At 41.8% G+C, this 24,148-nt stretch overlaps 1 protein-coding gene across 1 annotated transcript in view; it reads right to left on the bottom strand.

The window, feature by feature from the left end:
* The window catches only part of Rlf (RLF zinc finger), a 60,231-nt gene extending 36,567 nt beyond the window's left edge, over positions 1-23,664 (bottom strand). The window contains exons 1-2 of the mRNA XM_021639478.2: positions 23,391-23,664; positions 1,104-1,258 (exon numbers count right to left, since the gene is read on the bottom strand). Of these exons, the coding sequence (XP_021495153.1) occupies positions 1,104-1,258; positions 23,391-23,633 (398 nt within the window). The 5' untranslated portion in view covers positions 23,634-23,664. The remainder of the gene's footprint in view (positions 1-1,103; positions 1,259-23,390) is intronic.
* Between the last annotated feature and the right edge of the window lie 484 nt (positions 23,665-24,148).

The raw sequence follows: 24,148 nt of genomic DNA, 5'->3' as shown, positions 1-24,148 counted from the left end.
ATGCATCTCACTCAACAATGCAGGGTATAAAAGAGACAGTATCGGCCTACACACGAATAGTTTTTGATAAAATGAACAATGTTAACGGTGTAATTTTGTCTTCTTTTATGCAACCTAATATTAAAGCAGCTAAATGACCTTGGACACCTAGAGTGCCTTTACTATACTGAGATTTTGTGCTGGTAAAATTATTTTTAGTTCAAATGATGTAATTAAGTTGCAAGGTTTCACAGTATCTTTTCCAAAGTATATGGTATTTCTCAGAGATAACCAGTTTCCAGATCCTGAATGTATGGTAATTAATTCTGACTACCAAATATCTTAGATTGAGATTTCTGGAAGGTGGGCAGAGCGTATCTATGGGAGCATTTCCACAAATGATTAACTTAAAAGGAGACTTCAGCTGAGGGAAGAAGTACCATCTAAAGCCTGACGTCTGATGGATTAAAGGAGGATAACGGGGGCTGGAAAGATGGCTCAGTGGTTAACAACACTGGCTGCTCTTCCCGAGGTTCAATTCTCAGCAACCACTTGGTGGCTCATGACCATCTGTGATGTGATACGATGCCCTCGTCTGTCATACAAGCATACATACAAATAGAACACTCATGTGTAACTCATACCTACACTCATAAATAAATCTTCAGAGAGAGGGAAAGAATGAGAGTAAGGGAGCAAGCCCAGCCTGCAGGTATTCTCTCTCTGCTTTGTCCTTCAGGATGAGGACAGTCCTACTTGGCCAGGCCTCCTTCTCATGATGGACTAAAACCATTGAAACTGAGCCAAAATAATCCTTCTCTCTAAAGCATTTGGTCACAGTCACAATAAGTTGTTTACCACACAATTTATACCTAAGGAAAAGAGAAGGAAAACGGACTGTACTTGGAGGACAAGCCTGGTAAGAAAAGGGAGTCTAAAGACGGTTGCACACTGTTTAACTGGAGCTTCACTTGAACTTTATTATCTCCTGGGAAATAGGGTGAAGACTCCCAGCAGAGGGAATCGGTGCTCTGCAGAACAAATAATACACTGAAAAGAGGAGTCAGGCAAACAGCACAACCAATAGTACTCAGTTCTTAAGTAATTTAAGTGCTTAAACTTACAGGACTAATCTGCCAAGCACTAGGAGGACATCTTCACATTCAGTAGTTAAAAATGGACGTGCGCTGGCAAAGCTTTGGATAGCAAGGCGGTATACCTCCAGAAGATACACAATGTGCTCGGACGCGTTCTTGTTGCTTGCATATTGCAATAGGGTCTAAAAAACAAACACGTTTAATCATTTTACAAATAAAAATGAAACAAATTGATTCGTTGCTCTCAAATGTACTATTTGTTCCTTCTTTCCTAACACATGCTTACACACTGTCTTTTTAGGCCCTGGTTTGTTTTAAAGGATTCTATATTCACCAGCTCGAGTCATCCCTTCAGAGAGAGTGGAATGCAGGACAGGTCTTCTGAGGGAAGAAATCAGAGAAGTAAAGCCATACTCGCCCTGAGCTGGGTCTCCCTCAAGTAGCAACTTTGGTTAATACAGCATTAAACTGAAGACAGAAAAGGAAAGGAAGATTGACCCCTCTCCCCAATGTAACTAAAAAAAAAAAAACAAACAAACAACCCTACAAAGATATATAGTAACAGTGCAGGATTACAAACTTTCTACACTTTTAGTGTTCACATTAAGATCCATTTCTGAGCTGGTTGTGCTACACATCTGTAATGCCAGGGCTTAGGAAATTTAGCACAAGGGTCAAGAGGTTAAAGGTGATCTTTGACTACACAGTCTGAAGTCAGCCTGGGCTACATGACAATCTACCTCAAAACAAAACAACAAAAGATCTTTATTTTCAGTTAAACACCAAAACAAAGAAAGCTTTTAATGGTGTGGTAAGCCATCACACTGCACACAGTAAAATGCCCACCATACTAAATGATGAGGGCTGTATGCACCTGAATGCCAATTAAATGTTGTTCTGTATTGTCAGCAAAGTAATGTGTCATTTAATCAAATTACAGGCTCTCTCCCAGGACAGGGCCTCATGCAGCCCAACCTGACCTTAAACATGAGTGCTCTCCACAACGCTCAGTTGCTGATGTGCTGGAGATCAAGCAAGCCAGACAAGGCCCTCTAACAACTAAACTACTGGCCACAGTCCCAGTTAGTCATTTTCAAATATCCAAGACTTGAGACCTGTTTGCATTGTGCTGATTTTTTTTTAAAGGGTTTTATTTTAGTTTGTTTGGCTTCAAATTCAGAGATCCATCTGCCTCTGCCCGTGAGCACTGGGATTAAAGGCATGTGCCACTATGCTTGGCATTTTATTTTATCTTTAGTTATGGGGCTGAGGAGGCCAGAAGAAGGCATTGGATCTCTTGGGAGCCATCCAATGTGGATACTGCAAACCAACTCAGGTCCTCTATAAGAGTAGTGTGTGTGTATGCATACATATATGCTAAGCCATCTCCCCTAAGATTTATACTCCTTAATCTTTACCTTCCTACATGTTAGCTAAAATCAAGTAACAGAGTCTCCTTAACATATCCAATAAGCTCATGCTTAGCATTTCAAGAATCACTGAAATAATCTTCACTAATTTATTTATTCATTCTCTGTTTCAGTAAACTCATTTACTCCACAAATAAGGAAACCAGATGTGCATGTCTGAAAGAATACTACACCTAACCATTTAAGCACCATGTTTGACTATTTAAATATTCTTCTAGGGTACTCTTAATTCAAGTTCCAGACAGATTAGCACCCGAGTACTACTTCAAGCCCTTGCTGTATATTTCAAATCCCTATTTTATATTTTCACCTGGATAGCCTATTCAAGTCTCAAACCCCAACATGTACAAAACCTAGTCTTTCCCCCCCCCCCCCAATACACCCTTTAATTTCCACTGCCTCTTTTTAGGAACCAAAACTAAAAATAATTTTGAAGCCACCAAACCAAAGTTTGTTGGTTCTAGCTCAGAAAATAACTAAGTCTCCCACTATCTCCATAGCCAGTGACTTATTCCAAGTACCCAAAACTCTTAATTGCTACAACAGGTCCCTTCTGCATATCCAAATACTCTCTAGTTCTCAAGTGTGCTATAACTGCAATATAGTTGTACATTAAAGAATCAATGCATAAGGCAAAAAGACCACAAATAGCTGAACTAAAAATTGCTAACACAGCTAGACTGTGCTAATAGTACTGTGGGCTTTTTTTCTGTCATCTTAATATTTTATTTCTGTAAAACTATCAAGAGGGGGGCTGGAGGGATGGCTCGGAGGTTTAGAGCACTGTCTGCTCTTCCAGAGGTCATGAGTTCAATTCCCAGCAGCCACATGGTGGCTCACAACCATCTATACTGAGATCTGGGGCCCTCTTCTAGCATTCAGGTGTACATGCAGAAAGAACACTGTATATATAGTAAATAAATCTTAAAAAAAAAACTATCAAGAGGGAATAATTTCACGATGGTCACATTTTATGTAAGGGATGAATTTCAATTTTAGCACTAATTTTCCCACAGAAAATTATAGTTATATTTATTGAGCATATAGTATGGGATAGGCACCTTCCAAAGAGCTTTCATCCTATTACAATCATGCACCACATAACAATGTTTTTTGGTCAAGCAGGGGTAATACCGGATCTACAGAGATGGCTCAGTCACATTGTCACAGTAAGAGGCCATTACGAATACATCTTGCCCTTTGTTTGTCATTTGTTTTGAGACAGAGTCTCTCTGTTATGCAGCCCTGGCTGTCCTGGAACTAGCTCTGTAGAACAGGCTGGCCTCAAACACGGAGATCCACCTGCCTCTGCCTTTACCAGGCTGTACATACTGCTCTTGTTGGGGACTTAAATTCAACTACCAACATTTCCTACTCATTGAGCAGTATCCAGCTGCCTTTATTAAAACCCCAGCACCCTCTTTGGACCTCCAAGGACACTGGCACGCATATTTACTTATCTATGCATAAATTTACCTAAGTAAAAATGATAAAAATAGACACATATTTTAAAATAGGTGATGTTAAAAGCAAGCAGGGGTTGGAGAGGTTGCTCATCTAGATTAGGAGCACTGGCTGCTATTCTGGTGGACCCAGGCCGAATTCTCAGTACCCACACGATTACATCTGTTAACTCTAGTCCCAAGGAATCTGCTGCCCTCTTCTTAATCCTACAGGTACAAGACACAGACTTACATACAGACTGAACACCCTGACACATAAATGCAACTTTTAAAACAAGAAAAGAAAGATGCAAACAAAAACAAAGTATCATCAAGGTAGAAAATACAAATTATTTTGACAACAAAAATGATCTGTGCTGGGATTAGGAAGAAAGAAAAGGGCCCATGGAGGCCTGAGGATAGGGTCTCTAAACAGCCTCAAACCTCCCATTTAGGCAAGAATGACTTTGAATTTCTGATCCACTTGCTTCCTTCCACCTTCTAAGTATTGGGATTAGAGGATTACAGACTGTTTTGTGCGCTGCTGAGTAGGGGCCAAGCTCTGAGTTTCATGCAGGGTAGGCAAGCACTTTACAAACTGAACTACATCCATCCCTACAGCTGATTAAAAAGACTTAATTGTCACTTCCATCCTCCACTGATCTACATCCCTGATCCCTTAGCTCGTTTTTTAAATAAGAAGGCAAATTTTATGCCTTAAGTGATCTACTGTGTAAATGCTGAACAGATGATCTGAATTAGTCACCTGGCTCCAAAGCACATACTTTATCACTGCTCTTTATGTCTTCTCAGAATACACAACTCGACTGCTATTTTAATAAATATGTTTATTTCCAAATTCTGCCTTTTCTTCTGATGCATTACCTTTAGTACCTTTTTAAAGAGAAGAGTATGCCATATTTTAAAATTTGCAATTAACACAAGAAATCTTGTTCTGATTTTAAATTTTCAGTTCATGAAATACATAAATTCTCAATCTAGCTGGGCAGTGGTGATGCATGAGTGTAATCCCAGCACTTGGGAGTGCAAAGGCCAGCAAATTTGAGTTTGAGGCCAGCTTGGTCTTCAGCGTAAGCTCCAGGACAACCAGATCTACACAGGAAAATCCTGCTTTTTAAATTAATTAATTAAAATAGAATTCTAGATCGGAATGACGTGATTATATTGTAAAGGGTAAGCTTCCAGTGGGAGCCAGCAATTGAATCTCATCCCTGAAGCAGACCAAGTTTTCAAATGCAAAGGTAAAAAGATGGAAGAACTTCAGGTGTGTTTAGAACCGACACTTAAGCATCAGTCAGCAATAAGGACTAAGCGGGGCTGAAGGACTAATAATGAACCTGAATGAAAAGAGAATAGCTGGATGCTCCAACTCAGAAAGTAACTATAGTGAGTTCAAATCCAAAGTCTGGAACCCGTGTTGCTCTTGTACCCCAATGCATCCTCTGCACATTAGCTCCAGCTGCTTTGCGTTCAGAAACCTGGCCTCTCCATCCATCTACACTTCTTCATCCACCCTGATTACATTTCACTGGATTCAGTCCACCATCCCCATCATCCCAGATTATTTTAGATACTGATCATGGGTCATAAATATGCTTTCTAGCTTCATCTCATTTTCAGTTTTAAAATGCCTCTTGCTTTTGACATAACAGTAGTGTTTCTTTAATTTGCAAAATCTTCCATAAAGCATAAAACCTCCCAGAAACAGAGCACTGTTAACAGGCAAGCATGAGACCTTCCATGATGTGAAAAACGAAACATTTTATGCTGACAGTATGTCTCTCCATTGACTGCAGGGCCTTCCTTTACTTCATTTTTATTTTTGCTATATGAGCCCTCTCAGTCTGGCATGCTGGACAAGCCCTCTTCATTGAGTTATATCTCTATACACAATGTAGATTTTTTTAATGCTATAACTTAAATTTCTGAATTGAGAGTTACTAGTAAAAGACAGAAACCAGTGAAATCCAACATAGCCTAGAAATAAATCCTTATATACATGGTGAAACTATTTTCAAAAGCTGTAACAAGACCATTTGACAGGAAAAAGACAACATTTATTAACTAGTCCCAGGAAACAAGACATCCACATGCAAGAGGATGAAACTGGGAGCAGCTGAGATGGCTCAGAGGCCACAGTTGTTGATCGACCTGGGAGACCCAAGTGAAGCCCTAGGCAGGAGAATGGACTCCAAGTTGTCCTGGCTTCCACAGACATATGAAATGCTGTGGCACTCATTCACCCATGGACACACACACAAAAAAATTTTTTTTTTAAATCGAAAGTTTTAAAAAGCCACGCTTTTTAATACCAGCAGTTAGGGGCAGGAGCTCTGTGATTTCAGGACATCCTGGTTTACATAGTGAATTCTAAGACAGCCAGGCCAACGTAGAGACTTTTGTCTCAAAACAAACAAACCAACAAACAAACAGACAGAAAGACAGACAGACAGACAAACAGATACATACTATTATGGAAGGAGGAAAAGAGAGAATAGGGAGTTAAGTGTCTAATGAGCAGTATCATTTGGGGAAGATGAAAAAGTTCTGTTGTACAACAGAGTAAATGAATGTACTGCTGCTGCTGTAATCAACTGGACATAGGTGTGGAGATTGAACATACAGAAGAAGTTAAAACAGCTTGACCTCGAGAATTTGAGGCCAGATGAGGCTACATAGTAAGCCCCATCCCATTTTAAGAAACTTATGTCATATACATTTTACCACAATTACTCTAAAGGAAGGTCACTGAGGCTGGAAAAGGCTAAACGGTTAAGGACATCTGCTGCCGTCACAGAGGACCTAGGTTTGATTTCCATCACACACATGCTGGCTCACAACCATCTACTCTAGTTCCGGGGGATCTGAGCAACAACTTTCAAGGGTACCGGGCATACACAGGATGCACATACACACAAGCAGGCAAACCCTCACACACATAAAATAAAAGAAACACACCTTTTTAAATGTTTAAATAAGGGGCTGGAGAGGGCCCAGTGGTTAAGAGCACTTGCTACCTTTGTAGAAGACCTTGGTTCTGTTCCCAGCACCCACAAGGTAGTTCAAAACCATCTGTAACTCCAGTTCCTGGGGATCTAATGCTTTTTTTCTGACCTCTGCAGCCACCCAGCATACACAAAGCACAAGCACACATAGAAAGGCAAATCACTCAAAAACATAAAAAATTTAAATAAATTAATCTGAAAGAAAAGGTTAATTAAATAAATGAAAATCAACCATGAACCTCAAGATTTTACAGAAATGTGCAACAGGAAGGCTCAAGGGAGGGAGATAAATACAAGTAACTATCCATTACTTGTATTACAGTAATAGGTCATTATTACTAAAAAGACTAATCTATAATATCTGTTAATTGCTGCAATGAGTTTTTCTTTTTCTTTTCTTTTTCAGTCTAGGCCTCACATACCCCACAATGGCCTTAAATGTATGATCTTCCAAGTGTTAGAATTACAGACTTGTGCCACCAGGCATGTTAATGGATTCCAGGAAAAGAACTCAAGGTTTCCTGCAGTCTCAGCAAGTACTCACCAATTAAGTTACAACTCTAGCCCAAAAAGTGGATTTAAGCCCAAGATTTACCATGTATGATAAAAGCATTACAATTCTAATTGTGTAAGAGGAAAAGACCTGTTTTTTGGCAAGTAAATCTCTGGGCAATAGAGGCCAGCCTGCTCTACACAGAGAAACCCTGTATGGAAAAACAAACACACACAAAAAAACAAACCCCCTCTATATTCTCCACACTCTCCCACCCTTGGCAAGTACCACTCTTTCTGTTTCTATGTGCAGCATATCACTTTCGTAATGTATTGTTGAAAAAGAACAAAACAAAAGTGTGTTACTGGCAGCAAAGCAGACAAATAGGATGAGATAGAATCCAGAAATGCAGCCCTGAACATATGACTACTGACTCTCACATGGCTCAAACCAAACTCAGTTGAGAAAGGGCAATGTTTCAACAAATAGTGTTAATTAGAAACTCAGTTCTGCTGGATATGGTGGCTCATGCCTGTAATCCTAGTGCTCTGGAGGCAGAGGCAGGTGAATCTCTGTTGAGTTCTCTGACAAGACCAGCCTTGTCTACAAAGTGAGTCCAGGAGAGACAATGCTATCCAGGGAAACTCTGTCTCAAAAAACTAAGAATCAACCCAATGGAAAAGTGGAAAAATTGAATTTAAACAAAATTCAGAATCTAATTCTTAATCTTAGGTTAATAGAGTCTTAATCTAAGAATCTAAATATGTCCTCTGAATTAACTGTCAAAGAAGCAAAAAAAGAAAACCTGCAAGTACATCTTACAAAGAGCTTTTGTCTAGTCTAGAAAACACAGACTTACTTTTCTCAAATCTCAATAATATACAAAACAAAAAACAAACCCCAAAATACTAATCTTTAGAATGCCAAAACCTGAACATCCACTGGACCAAATACTACAGATTGCAAAAATAAGCACAAGAAAAAAAAATACTAAACATAACTGAAAAGGGAAGTGAAAATTAGGGCTTCAGTGAGCTCCCACTAATTTTAGAGTAGTGACAGCTTAAAAAGTGGCCATGTGGGCTGGAGAGATGGCTCAGAGGTTAAGAGCACTGGCTGCTCTTCCAAAGATCCTAAATTCAATTCCCAGCAACCACATGGTGGCTCACAACTATATATGAGGTATGGTGCCCTCTTCTGGCCTGCAGGTGTACATGCAGGCAGAACACTGTATACATAATAAATAAATAAACCTTAAAAATAGCTTGCTATGTGACTCTCCTGATTTCATTTCTTTAAAATAAATTAAAGAAAAAAAAAAAGTAGCCATGCCAGTGTCTATCAGGAGGTAAAAAAACAAACTTCACACATTGTTGATCAAAGTGTAAAATGATACAGCTTAAAAGGGATCCAGCTATAACTCCTAAGGAAGGAAAAAGCACTTATTTATGCCAACGATACAGAATGCTCACAGCAGCTCAGTTTAGGGTATCCACAAGCTAGAAACTCCCAAATATTTATCAACAGCTAAATAAATACTAATATAGTATATTCATACCAAGAAACCAACTATCTGTAAGGGAAGAATTTCAAAATAATTAAGCTAAGCGAAAGAGGCCAGATTCTATGATTGTACTTAGAAAAAAATGCAACCTAAAGGGCTGGAAAGATGGCTCAGTGGTTGAGAGCACTGACTGCTCTTCCGGACCCAGATTCAATTCCCAGCACCGGCACTGTGGCTTACAAACTCCAGTTCCAGTGTATCTGATGCCCTCTTCTGGCCTCTATGGCACCACAAACATGTTGTGAACAGACAAAAAAAACCTACACATATAAAATAAAATTCAACTTGGAAAAAAGAGAAATTATTGAGCTGGGTACACTTTGGTAATCCCAGAAATTTAAAGGCAAAGGCAGGATTATTGCAAGTTTAAAGTCAGCCTGGCCTACATAGCAATTTCAGGCCAAGAAAGTAGAATAACATTAAAAAGCTTGGTTTGTTTTGTGTGAGAATTCAGGAAGTCTAGCATGCTTTGGCAAGTGTTTTATGTCTGAGCTACATCCACAGACCCAGTGGGAGTTAATTTACTTCTGCCACTCTTCTAAGGACAAGCTGGTTGGAGGCAGATAATAACACCCGACAATAAAACAGACTCACGCTCCTACTGCAAACGCAGGATGGACATTTGTTTACAGAGAGCTCTATGTATTGCACTTTTGTTAACACATGTGCTAAATTATTTTCAAAGTATAATAAAGTTTTTCAGACATATATTTGATCAGTTGGAAAATGGCATCTATTTCAAGAAACTTAGTAGGCTTGGTAGAGTGATGCATGCCTTTAATCCCAGTACAGAGAACACACAGAGGCAGGCATGTTCCACGCCAGTAAGAATGCATACTGACACTGTCTAAATAAAATAAAATAACATAAAAAATTAAATTAAAAAATATAAAAACCTATAGTGAATTCAAGGTCAGCCTGAAGCACAAGTCTTAGTGCCAGCAAGATGGCTCAGTGGGTAAAAGTACTTGTCATTAAGGCTGATAACATGAGTTTACATTGTAGAACACTGACTCATGAAAGCTGTCCTCTGACTTCCACGTGAGTGCTGTGGTGTACACACATAAAGCCTTAATAAAAAAAATGTATTAATTAAAATTTTAAAATAGGTTTTAGCTGACAAGGAGATGTGCCAAATGACTTCCAAAGTTTCTTTCTTACTTCAAACACAAAATTATACAATTATGGTAACATGACTTTATTTTTCCCAGGGACATGAATTTTGTAGGTTGTAAATTAAAATAGTTTCTATATATACATACTTCAGTATAATGAAAAACACAGTTGGGCATCATAATACAAGCCTATAATCTCAGCACTTGGGAAGACAAGAAGATCAAGAGTCTGCTTGAGCTAAGTAAGAACCTGTCTCAAAAAAACCAAAAGGAAAGCAAAGAAACACATAATTTAAATATAAAGTAGACAGATAGACTGGAAAGGTGGCTCAGTGGTTAGGAGCATATGCTCTTGTAGAGGATCTGAGTTTCATAATCCTAACACCCACTCTCTGGCTTCTCTGAGACTATACAAAATAACCTCCCCCCAACCCCCTTTGGCTTTTAACATTTTTTGAGACAGAGCTTCTCTGTGTAGCCTTGGCTGTTCCTGGAACTCGATCTGTAGACCAGCCTGGCCTTGAACTCAGTGATCCACTTGCCTCTGTCTCCTGATTAAAGGTATACTCTACCACTGCCCGGAATAATATAAAACTTTTTTGAAAAGAGACTGATTTACTGGTTACAAGAGGCAGAAGCTACTCTCTTCACTACCAGGATGCATACACACAGCTATGGGAAGCTAGGGACACAGCTCAGCTTGTAGAATACTTGCCTAATGTGTAAGAAGCCCTGCATTAGCTCCCCAGCACTCCATCAACCGGCTGTGACGGTACAACCCCTGTAATCCCACCAGTGCAGACACAGGAATATTAGGAGTTCAAAGTTTAAGACTAACTTGGGCTACATAAGACCCTGTTTCAAAAACAAAACAAAAACCTCTTTGAGATATGCACAGTAGTATATGCTTATCACAACCTCAAAATATGGATGCAGAAGAGAGTAGCACGTTCTAGACGAGGCTGAGCCACACAGCAAAATCCTATGTAAAAAGGTTTTTCCTTTGACAGAGCTTAGCATACCGGTTACTAACCTTTCATCCAAAGCAATGGTAAAGGCAACAGCATCTGGTCCCAACTGATGTGTCCAGCGGCCTACGCCAGCACCTATCTATTTACCTCTACCTCTAGATAACAAGACAGATCTGTAGAAAGGCCGAAGGTATTGGAATGGAAGATTTTTAAGTGCAAACTCCTAACGTTGTCAAAGGAACACATGCTCTCTAGCTCATAACAATGAAAAAGTAGATTGATCCAAGCACGACCTTTTCTCCACACTTACTGCTCTAAATTAACATTTGCATTTACAAGTCCTTTCAGGTAGAAATCAAGATTTCACTACAAAGAAACTCGAAATTAAAAGAGTAAGTGTAACAACTCATGTAAACAAGGAATCTTAGATTAGTAGTGAGGCCTCCACTGGGACGGGCATTACTCTAGAAGGGTAAATGATAACCCATCTGGGCACAAATACAATCTTAACACTTATAGTTATGTAGGTGAATTGGCAGACGCTTGTCTAGCCTGCACATGGCTCTGGGTTTGATCTCTAGTGTCACACAAAACAGGCATGGTAGCTGACTACTATAATGCTATCTATCTAGACCCAGGTAAGAAAGCTAAGTCTGTGGCCAGCCTGGGCTACAAAATGAGTTCCAAGTTAGCCTGGACTAGAGTGCGAGGGGTCATCATCCCTTTTATACAGTTCTGGTTTGGCATTATAATTTATATAAGTTATATGTAAGCTTTATATTTGGGCCCAATGGCACAAACCTGTAATCAATCCTAGGTAGTTTGGAAAGGTGCAAAGTTTTAAGGATAGAACAGGTTATCAAGTAAGTTCAAGGCCAGTCTGGGCAATGTAGTGAAGTCCAGTTTCAAAGAAAGTGTAAAGAAAGGTAGGGATACACAGTTCAGAGTTAGTGGCAAAGTATTTGCCTAGCATGTGGGAAGGCCTAAGTTCAATCCCTACTAGCACACACACATACACAAAGATACATTCAATGACTTTGATAATGATACAGTGGCCAAATGTTTGGAGATGCTTAAATGCCAAGGCCTGTATACATTCCTTCAGTAGTACTCTATATCCCTGTTTGCAAAGCCAACAAGCATCAAAATGTAAGAAAGTTAGCCAGAGGAAAGCACAGGTCTTTCCAGTTATTCATCACGACTTACAGTTCCCACGAGTCTAGTAGCACTGATGTGTAAAACACAAATCTCCCCAGGCTGGCTGAGATCACACGCACCTTTAGTCCTAGCACTCAGAAGGCGAAGACTAACATATCTGAAGGTTTGGTCCCCACCTGGAACTATTTGAGAAGGATTTGGAGGTGTGGCCTTGTTAAAGAAGGTATGCCACTGGGGGTTGGCTTTGAGGTTTCAAAAGCCCACTCCAGGCCCCAGTCTCCCTCTCTCTCTGGCTGCTGTTGTGGTTCAGAGATAAGCTCTCAGCTAATGCTCCAGTGACATGACTGCTTGCTGCCATGCTGCCTACCACAGTAACTCATCTTCCAAAACCGTAAGCAAGCCCCAATTATAACATAAGCTGCCTTGGTCAGGGTGCTTCTTCATTGCAATTCAACAGAAACTAAAAGAGGAAACATTTGAGAGAGAGAGAGAGAGAGAGAGAGAGAGCAAGAGGGGGGGTCTCACAGCCACAGTCTGTCACCACATACCACACTTTCCAATCACTTCAGCAGACTCTGTGCCTTAACCCCTTGCCTTTGCTATTATGTGTCTGCTTTGTTTTGGAGACAAGGTCCCATGTGACCTGGGTTATATTCCCTATCTAGCTAAGGCTGGCTTTGAATTTCGGATTCTCCTACTTCTACTTTACAGTAAAGTAGTAAGCCACCATAACATAAAGTATAGGATTTTAAGATTAGCGCAGGTGTGCTAATACTCACCTATAATCTCAACACTAAGAAGCTAGAAATACGAGCCATAAAATAAGACCCACTCTCATGGCAAGCACCCTCAAGATTTACAGAGTAAATTTAATGATTAGGTGAAATCTAGTTTTAATGACTTAAGTAATATTTTAACAAAATTAAAACAAAAGTCTCAGTAAGGTATCTGACTTCTAGCCTCCAAATACACATGTGATAACCATTCTCCTCCCAGCATCCCCACACGCAAGCCAAACAACTGAGACCTGCCCCTCAAAAACCAAAGACAGCCAAAGGAAGGCCTCTGCAAGAGGAGGCAGGCATTTGTATCGGAATGAAAACAAAGCATGTAGGTCTTAGCAATTTTCATGACCTTATAATTAGCTGTGTTTTCTATTTACTTATTTTTATTAACAAAGTTAAAAGGAGATGTACAAAATGAAACATATACATACACAAAGAAACTTCAAGTCAGATACGGTGACTCACACTTTTAATCCCAGTTCTTGGGAGGCAGAGCCATGAAGATCTGTGTGTTTGAGGCTAGCCTGGTCTACATAGATAATTCTAGGCCAGCCAAGGCTAAATATTAAGAGATCCTGCTACACGATTCTATTCTAGTACAGATACTTGCTCACCATGTTCACTGCTGCTCCATTCATAACAGCCAGGAAATGGAAACAGCTTAGATGTCCATCAACTGATGAACAAATAATGACATGTGATACATTTTCACAGTGGAATATTATTCAGCTGTTGAGAAAAATAAAATTCATGGTAAATAAGGAGCTGGAAGCAATCATCCTGAGGTAACCCAGATTCAGAAAGACAAATATTGCATGCTCTCTCTCATATGTGGGTGCTAGCTTTGAATATTTACATCTGTTACATTTAGTATACCCAAAGGTCAGAAAACCAGCACGAGGTCACAGGGGTAAGGAGATAGCTGCTACAGGAAAGGAGATAGAACACAGTGATAAAAAGGAGCTAGAGAAAATAACTGAAAAAGAAAGGCTAAGTGGAGTTGGAAGTGGGAAGTCAGGGTCATGGAGGGAATGTGGAGAGCCAGAACACTAAAGACCATTTGAAAAAGCCATCTGGAACTCTAGTGTGGAAGGCTTCTGAAATGTACACATACACATAGTTTAAATAGCGCCACCCTAAGACAGTGGCACAGTGCGCCCATATTGGATACCACATGCTGGCAAATGAAAGCCCAGTGATGACTTCTTTTGGAATTGTTGACTATCAAACCTTACTGGCCACTGCCATTGCTCTTGGTTACCCTCCAGAATCTGACAGGAAGACTCTACTCTGAGACATCAAGCTGGTACTCAACTGGACACTTCACCCTGCTAGTTAACTATGATAGTGCTGGAAAGTGCTAGATGCACACTATCAGTGGAGAACAGTAATCATCAGTCTAACCCAGCTGTGAACTCAAGAGCTACAACAAGGACTGGCCTAGTTACAACATGCTTACTGGTGAAATAGTGCACATTTTATAGGAGTAACCAAAACACATCATAGGCCCTGGGAGAGATTACTATTATACTGAAAAATGGACACAGTTAAACTAATACCTCATTGCTATACCCACCTCTCAACCCTCCTCAGAGAAGTTTCTTTAAGTAAATCGTGATTAACACAGGAATCCTTCAAGTGGTCAATATGCAGAGAACAAAGACTTTGGCATGCTCAGCCCTAAATGAGACATTTGTATCACATCCCTTCCTGAAAAAGATTCAGGGATCACTGAGGAAAAGGGAGCGGGAAGATTGTAAGAGCCAGAGGTGGTGGATGGCAACAATGAAACAGTATTTCCCAGATAAGACAGGAAAGCTGCACATAGTAACTCATAGTGACACAGACCTAGACAAGCTCAAATCAGTCGAAATCTAAGCCTGGAGGAGAGAAGCAGGCACCAAGCACTAGCCCTAACTGAAGGGCTAGAGGCAGCTGATAGCTGCTAGAAGTGAGTCAGTTTTTCCTAAGATTGACCCCTAGAAGTAGGGTGTGACCCTAGGTAGACTAATCATGCTCCAGGGAACGGTTCTATACCCAAGAGTATCTGAGAAACACATATTGGACTGTATGGGCTTAAAACAAAACACGACACAAAGCTGGGTGGGTGAGAAAGAAGTGGATGCAGAGATTTCAGAGAAATTTTTGGGTGATGAATATGAGCAAAATATATTGCATGAAATTCTCAAAGAATAAATAACATTTTTTTAGTTAAATATCTAATTTACACAGAAATATTCAAGTTGCTGAAATGCAAATTTACAAGATGAGAACATGCTTTTAACACGGAAAGTATTTAAGTTTAATAACACCAAACTGGCAAGGATGTATAGGGACAAAGACTCACAAGTATGAGTGACTGGTGGACATGAATGTTCAAGTTATTGATAGACTAGTTTCTACCAACGCTTTTTAAAGAAAGATTTACTTGTTTTATGTATACAGGCATTTTGTCCGCAAATATATCTGTGCACCGTGTGTGTGTGTGTGTGTGTGTGTATCCACGAAGATCAGATGAGGGCAGCAGATCCCTTGGAACTACAGATGGTGTAAACCTCCATGTACGTACTGAGAATTGAACTCAGACCCTCTCTGCAAGAGGAGCAATCAGTGTTCTTCATCACTGAGTCATCTCTCCAGCTCCCATCAACATTCTTTTAATCTAGAAATTTATGTTGCGGATATAAATAACCATATTTATCCAGCTTCTCTAAAATATCTGTGATAACAACCAAAAGGCAACACAGTCCATGAAATTATGATGCTACCGCAAGTGGTAATCCATACATAAGCCCAGCACGCAGAGGTAGAAAGAGGATCAGAAGTTCCAAGGTCAGCATCAGCTCCTTGAAGAGTTCCGGGCCAATGTGGCTTACAATGAGACCCTTCCCAAACAAAAACAAACAAGATAGTGGCTTGTGAAATGGTCCTAAGGGTGGGGACACGTACCACCAAGTCTGATAACCTTAACTTAATTACATGAGCCCACACAATAGAAAAGACCCACTTCACAAAGCTGCCCGCCGACCTCTACAGGCCCACATTTGTGTTGTACACACATACATATGATTAATAACTAAGTAAATTTAAAAAAACAAACCAGGTACTATCATATTTGCTGTATTCCCATGAAGTGCTCGGAACTTCTCTGAAGTCAACCATTTCGTGACACTTGTATTCCAGCTGGGAGTCGGTGACCTGTGATAACTAGTAAGTGCTATTTTGGACAAGCTAGCCAGGGCTGAATGTGGCGGCTCACACCTGTACACCTAGCACCGGGACAACTGAGGATTTCAGCTGGAGGTCAGCCTGGGCTAAACAGTGAGATCTGCCCCTCACAACCAAAGACAGCTAAGTCTAGACAAGGTGGCATCTGTTCTGAATGAAACAAAGCACCTAAGCTTTGGCAATCGTCATAGTCTTACAATTAGTGGTGCTTCCTATTTATTTACAATTAACAATGTTCAACTAGTGGGGTGCACCGAATAAAAAACAGCAGTGGTCCCAGAGAACAGCTGAGGAAACAATGGTCCCCCAGCAGACACTGCAACCAAAGTTTCTACGGCTTCAAGGGTCACTTTTTACAACGTTTGGGTGACACAGGTTACAAAGCTAGCTTCTGCTTAGAGAACAATTTGCCATATAATTTCCATCCAGACATCTCCCAAGAGAAGGCAGCAGTGCAGAAAAGCTAATGTGTTTGAAGTTACTTGTTTGCAGGCCAAGGAGACGCTTCAGCAAGCAAAAGTCCTGCCACAAGCCTGACATCCTGAGTTCAATTCCCAGAGTTCACTGTGGGAGGAAAGCTGACTCTCTCAAATTTGTCCTGACCTCCACACACACAAGGGTGATGTGATGACATGCCCACATGCAAACTCAGATATGTTCACATCACACAAAAAATGGAATTCCCATACAATAATGAAAGTTTGTAGATATATCTGTGGTTCTAAGGATAGAGCCCAGGACCCTGTGGCATGCTAGACAAATTTTGTTCCTGTTACACCCTCTGCCTGATTTTAAAAAAAAAAATTTTTTTTTAAAGTATATTCAGAATATTAAGCTCAGGGCTGGGTGGCTCAGCAGTTAAGAACACTGGCTGCTCTTCCAGAGGACCCAGGTTCAATTCCCAGCACCCACATGGCAGCTCACAAGTGTCTGTAACTCCAATTGCAGCAGATTCAACACTCTCACACAGACACATATTCAGGTGATACACTAATGCACATAAAAGAAAAATAAATCTTAAAAAAAAATAGAGGGGCTGAAGAGATGGCTCAGAGGTTAAGAGCACTGCTTGCTCTTCCAGAGGTCCTGAGTTCAATTCCCAGCAACCACATGATGGCTCACAACCATCTATAATGAGATCTGGTGCCCTCTTCTGGTGTTCAGGTGTACATGCAGGCAGAACATTGTATACATAATACACTAAATAAATCTTTTTTTTTTTTAAATGCATGTGGAGAATGATCGAGGAAGATGCCTGATGTTGTGCCAGTAATCCCATCATTCTGGAGGGTGAAACAATAGGACTGCTGGGGCAGCTGTGGTGGCACACTCAGGAGACAAAGGCAGGTGTGGCGAACCTGGTCTAGTCTTCCTGGCCAGCGAAGGCTACACAGACATGTCTTTAAGGGTGTGTGTGTGTGTGTGTGTGTGTGTGTGATTGAGGGGGGAAAGATATTCTCTACAGGGAATTTTAAAAACTCAAGCCATTGATAAGGGCAATCAGAAAGCAAGAAATTTGTGAAAATAATGCTACAAATAGAAGGACACCAACTAAAACACTGCCAGCAAGAAAATAAGTTGGTACTACACACAAAGTGTCAAACAAAAACAAGAGGAAGGGCTCACTTGCCAAGCACTGAGACCACTGGCTAAAAAATAACTTCCTGTGTTAGCCCACACCTGCAATCCTAACATTTGCAGAGCAGGGCAGAGGATCAAGAGTTAAGGACCAGGCTGGTTTATACAGAGTCCTGCCTTAAAAAGCCAGTCCTGCAGGGTGATTTGAGACACATGCCTATAATCCCAATACTCTGAACACCACTACATAATAACTGTAGATATAGGGTTTTTTGTTGTTGTTGTTGTTTTTGTTTTGGACAGGTTCTCATGTAGCTTCCCCTGACCTTAAACTGGTTTTACAGCTGAGGCTGACCCTGAACTTCTGATCCTGCATACAGCCCACCCAGATTAGCGGGTTCTCAGTATTGAACCCAGGGCTTCCAGCATGCCAAAAAACGCATGTTTTGTTATTTTTTAAAAGATGGTCTTAGTCTTCACAATGTATTTACTCAGAATATACTATATTAACAATCAAATTGCAAATGAGCAAATTGAGTAGCCAACAAGTCCAAGCCCACAGAGCTGACTTAAATGAAGTCAGAACGGCAGCCCTCTCCATTTTTGGTTAGTCAAAACTATCAAATGGAAAAGTCCCCAAATAATAATGTACTAACTGTTAAATGGCACACTGCTTTAAGTAGTGTGATGGAACCTTGGACGACCCATCTCTGTCCCATGGAGGACATAAGTATCCCTGTGTCCAAGATACCCAAATAGCTAGTATATGCTACAATGTTACTAAGTAGCCAATTCAGTTATTTCAGGCTTGCGTTCAAGTGATCTTTATAGAATAGCTTAAAGCTAATAAGCAGCCATAAGAAGTCCATCTTTGAATTCATTTTATCTCTTAAGTATTTTGTCATCTCACGCCATCAAGAAAGAAGACACACTAAGATATCTTGAGAACAACATTCATACAATCTCCAGTACAGCACACTGTTGGTAACTGTTCTGTTCTGTGGTAAGATGTTATTGTGTCTGACTTATAAAACAAACCTATTTAAACAAAGGAGTGAGGGTGTGTCGGACACCAGACAACAGCGTGTAAAAAGCTTTTTTTGTAGTACCTGCAGTTTCAGATGACTAGGACAGTCTTGGAAAGTGTACCCTGCCCACAGAGAGCCAATTATTATGTGGTCTACTTGACTCGGAATTCTTTTACTTGATAACTAATACTGATATATGCAGTACTTATTTTAACCAAGAAAAAAAAAATCTATGGAGTTGAGCTGGGCATGATGATACAAGCCTTTATCTTCAGCACTTGTGAGGCAGAAGCAGGCAGATGACTTCCAGGACAGCCTGGTCTAATAGCCAATTTGAGGCCAGCCAAGGCCACACAGTCAGACCCTACCTCAAAAAACAAAACCACCACCAACAAATAACAAAAAATACCTGCGACGCTGCTCTAAGTCCAGAATCTGAAAGTGTAACATGTTTACTCATAAAATTACTTAGTCTGGTTATTCTTTTATTCTTACAATATAGTATAATCACCTCTCTAGTACTTTCATGTATGCTAAATGAAGTTTAATTTAAAAACCTTCCGAACTTGTGCTACAAATAGAGCCACCAGTTCCAAGACTTTAAAAATGTTTTAAACTTGTCATTAATTCCTTCATTCCTTCATTTGAGGGAAATGCTAGAGTGTAATGTGGATGTCAGAGGACAACCCGAGCGATTAGAACCTCTCCTACCATGTGGGTTCCAGGGGTCAATTCCAGGTCATCAGGCCTTGGCAGGAAGCATTTTTATCCACCGAATCACCCTGCCAACCCAGACTGAGAATTTTGGTCTTATAAATATTAGCAAAAAACAAACAAACAAAAAACTACAAACTTAAAACATTATCAGTTTTTCAACAAATAATGAAGTGTTGCATGAATCTGTTTTTTTTTTTTTGTTTATATATATATATATTTTTTTGAGAGACAGGGTTTCTCTATGTAGCCCTGCTGTCCCATGACAGAGATCCACCTGCCGCTGCCTCCCAACTGCTGGAATTAAAGGCGTACACCACCACCATCTGACTCCATTAATCTTTTTTTAAAAGTTCCTTTTAGGGCTGGAGAGATGGCTTAAAAGCACTGGCTGCTCCTCCAAAGGTCCTGAGTCAATTCCCAGCAACCACATGGTGGCTCACAACCATCTATAATGAGATCTGGTGCCCTCTTCTGGCATGCAGGTGTACATGCAGGCAAAACATTATATACATAATAAATTCATATTTAAAAAAAGGAAGGAAGGAAGGAAGGAAGGAAGGAAGGAAGGAAGCTTTTTTAAAAAGTTACCTTTAGAAACATTTATGTGCAGTATCATGGCGGTCAAAGAACAACTTTTAGGAGTTGGTTCTCGTTCTCCAAATGGAGGTTAGAGGCTGGCTCTTTACCTTACAATGGGGCAAGGTCTCTGATGAGCTTTCCTGAACCCAGAATTCTGGGTGGAGAGATAGCTCAGTGGTTAAGAGAACTGGCTGCTCTTCCACAAGACCTGACCAGGGTTCAATTCCCAGGAGCCACATGGCAGCTCACAAGTGTCTATAACTTCAGTTCCAGAGGATCTGCACCCTTACACAGATACACATGCAGAAAAACTACCAAGGGCACATAAAAATAAGTAAATCTTAAAACAAGAGCTCCTATTTTCACATAGTCCGGCCAGCCAACTTCCTCAGGGGAACTCTCGTCTCTGCTTCCGTGGAGCAGGAATTATAGGCGAAACATCATACTCACTATGCTTTTAAGACATTCTAGATTTCTTTTCTTTCTTTACACAGGTTTTACTATGTCACTCTAGCTGTCCGGGAACTCAACAGAGGTCCACCTGTCTTTGCCTCCTTACCTGCTGAGATTAAAGGTCTGGCTTGAGGTAGACATATTTCTTATTATGATTACAGCATGTTACAATTGCTGGTTCAATTTAAGTCTTTGGAACATCCCCCCCCCCTTTCTTTTTGAGACAAGGTATTGCTGTGTAGACCTGGATGGCCTGGAATTTACCAAGGAGTTTACCACATAAACCAAGCTGGCCTTGCACTCTCATCTGCTTGGCCCCTAGCTCTGCCTCCGGAATGATGGATTAAAGGTATGTACCATCACACCCAGGCTAGGATGACATTAAATAAACACCTGATGAGAACAATCTGTAACAGTAAACACTGGAGAAGCACAGGTCAGCCCTTCACAACAATGAACTACGAAGCAATCTCTGCGCCTTACGTACTCCCGGCTTCCCATCTTCAGTCATACAATAAACTGTTCCTTATTCTGCCTTACAAAAGTGGAACCAAAGCCCAGTACTGGTAGCACATGCCTTTAAATCTCAGCTCTGGAGGCAGAGGCAGGTAGAGTTCAAGGCCAGCCTGGCCTACAGAGTAAACCCCAAGACAACCAGGGATACACGGGGGGGGGGGAGTGGAACCAAGAAAGCTAGTCAACCCACCTAATTAATGGCCAATTTTTCCAGAACACTTATGTACAGTATATTCTGACAAGATTCAATCTGACTGGCTACATTCGCCCAGGTTATTTGCTGGTAGATAACTTTAGCTTCAAAGCCCTACTCAAAATCCACAGTTGTTTTCCTACCCCAGTCCCACTGCAATTGATTCCCTCCTCCCCCATAGCACTGATTCTGTGTTTCTTCTCGGCTCTACCTCCATCACCCTCACTCCAAGCCTCCACATGATTCATTTACATCCTCAAAGCCAGAGGATCTATCCTATTCAAAGTGGCTTCTCCCAGCTCTCAATACCCATTATTCATTTTCTTCTGTCATTCTCATTAGCATGTATCATGTCTCCTCACAATCTCTGTATTACATGTTCCCTCATGGCTACCAAAATTGCACTGATAAATAATGTCATTTCTTTTGGGGGAGTTGTGTGAAATGTGGATTTGAGAAAGGACTTTCACACTGTAGGTTAGTCAGGAAGCCTATTATGAAGCCCAGGATGTCTTTGAACTTGCACAGATCTTCCTGCCTCCATGCTGGGATTACAGCTATGTGCCACTGTGCTCTGCAAATACTGGCATCCATCAAGCACTGTGTCTTACTCACGTTTCCCCAACGCTTGGTGAAATATGTCTGGCACCATTCTAAGGGTTGCAAAAATGGGTGGAATAAATGCCTGTCCTAAACAAGATGATCATTACTAGTTAAAACAGACAACAATGGCAACGTTGAAGATTATATATGCACAAGAACTGGAATGATCCGATGGATAGAAAATTAGCAGAAGCCGGGCACAGTGGCGCACACCTGTGATCCCAGCAACTTGAGGAGGCAGAGGCAGGAGGATCTCTGTGAGTTCCAGCCTGGTCTACAGAGTGAATCCAGGACAGCCAAGGCTACACAGAGAAATTCTTGTCTCGGGGGTTGAGGAAGGGGAGATTAGCAGAGACAAAATTCCAAATAGACAAGGTTCTGGGTCAAAAAGTGACACATGAAAGAACTCAACAGAGATAACTTTCTGTTCAGGACCAACAGGGCAACTGCTTGCTACCCAACTGCAACTTTGTAACTCCACAACTGTTCAGCACTCAACAGCTCATTAAGAGGACACTACCAACATACTTCGATTATTTTGTATTCTCTAAGGTACGCCAAATGAGGAGCTAAGGGATGACTGAAACCTGATAGCGCAGGTACCAGAAGCAGAAACAATAACGGCAAGCATTTACACTTGTAAAGCACTTGAAAACATGGGGAAAACCTGCAGTGTGATCACTTCCGTGTTTTTAAGTGTAGCCCCCATAGATTGGGACCCGCACAAAAATGATCAATCACCCGACTGCCAAAAGAGGCCAGTCTATACGTCTCTCTCCCGACCTCTTCCTACTCAAAGACTAATAATCTCCACTATAGGGCTCATCAGCTCCATTCCCGCAATGAATGTACAATCCGCAAATGAACACAAAACAGGTCAAAGAACGGCACAAACATCTCTTCACACCCACCCAAAGTGGCAAAAACAAAAACCAACCAGCCATCCAAACGTCTCAGTTAATCCCTAATGAAGCCCTAGACGTCATCCAAAACCATTCGTCGTATCTTAGGGAAGCCAAAAGATGCTGACTCCAAAGATGAGTCTCTGGCCCCAGACCACCTCTTCTGATTATTCAGAAGAGCCAGGGTTTACCAGTTTGGAGATCCGCACACTACTTAAAAAAGCATCTCCCTGCAAGAACTGGCAATGGATCCCTCAGGGGGGCAGTGGCGCTCCAGCCACCCGGCCAGGACCTAGGCAACGGCGACAGGGCACAGCCCTTCCAGGGAGCTCTCCAGTACCGCCCAGCGCAACCCGCCCCGGCAGTGACTGAAGTCGAGGTTGAAGCAGAGCTGGGCCTACCCGGCCCGGGGGCGCGGCGGAGACACGGGGGTGGCGTTTTCCCCTCCAGCTCCCCGCTGCTGAGGCGGACCCGGGGCCTCTTCCCCTGGCCTCGCAGCCTCTCCACCCTCGGCCAGCTAGCCCGCTCCTCACCTGGCAGAAGCTCCGGCAGTAGTTCAAAGATGAGACCTCGGACACCTCCTGCTCTCTTAGCTCGTTCTCCAGCTGCCAGAGACACGGCCGCAGGCCCGCGGCTCCCGGCGCCGGAGATGCAGGGCGATGACCCCGAGCCATGGACTCAGTCTCGATTCCGGCTCCAGCTCCCGCAACCGCCGGAGCCTCAGCCACGGCCCCAGCCCCGGCGGCGGCGGTGGCGTCTCCCTTTCCGTCCGCCATCTTCCCACGGCCCAGCAGCGCGTAGGCAACCAAACCACGTGACTCCGCCGGCTCCTCCCCCGACCGCCCTCGATGGTGACGCACTCCCTGGCGACACTGGCGCCAACTTTATTCCGTCACTAGGACGCCGCGTGTTGGTCCTCTCAGAACCCTCCATCACAGCCGCCCTAGCAACAGCCTAGCAACGACAAGGTTCTAGCGGGCCTGGGTTCTACAGGCTTTTGAGTCCAGGGGCGCAAAGGGCCTAGAGACGATCGAGATATGGGAGATATGTCAGCCGAGCTGCGGACTGAAGAGCGAGGAAAGGTAGCTCAGAAAGAAGGTTGGAGAAACGCATCCCTAGTTGGAGGAAAGAACCCAATGGGCTGCCCCGTCAGGTCAGCCTGCTTCACATTTGCCTGGAGTGCACTTTGCTTTGCTAAATAAACTTTTCTTGTGTGTATACATACATACGCACACATATGCATATATAAATGTTACATGTTCCCCTTCACTGAAGCTAGGTTATTTCTTAG

This window comes from Meriones unguiculatus, chromosome 3, assembly GCF_030254825.1.
Source record: "Meriones unguiculatus strain TT.TT164.6M chromosome 3, Bangor_MerUng_6.1, whole genome shotgun sequence".
NCBI lineage: Eukaryota > Metazoa > Chordata > Mammalia > Rodentia > Muridae > Meriones > Meriones unguiculatus.
Note: the sequence above shows the minus strand (reverse complement) of the source record. Positions and strands in the feature narration are given on the sequence as shown.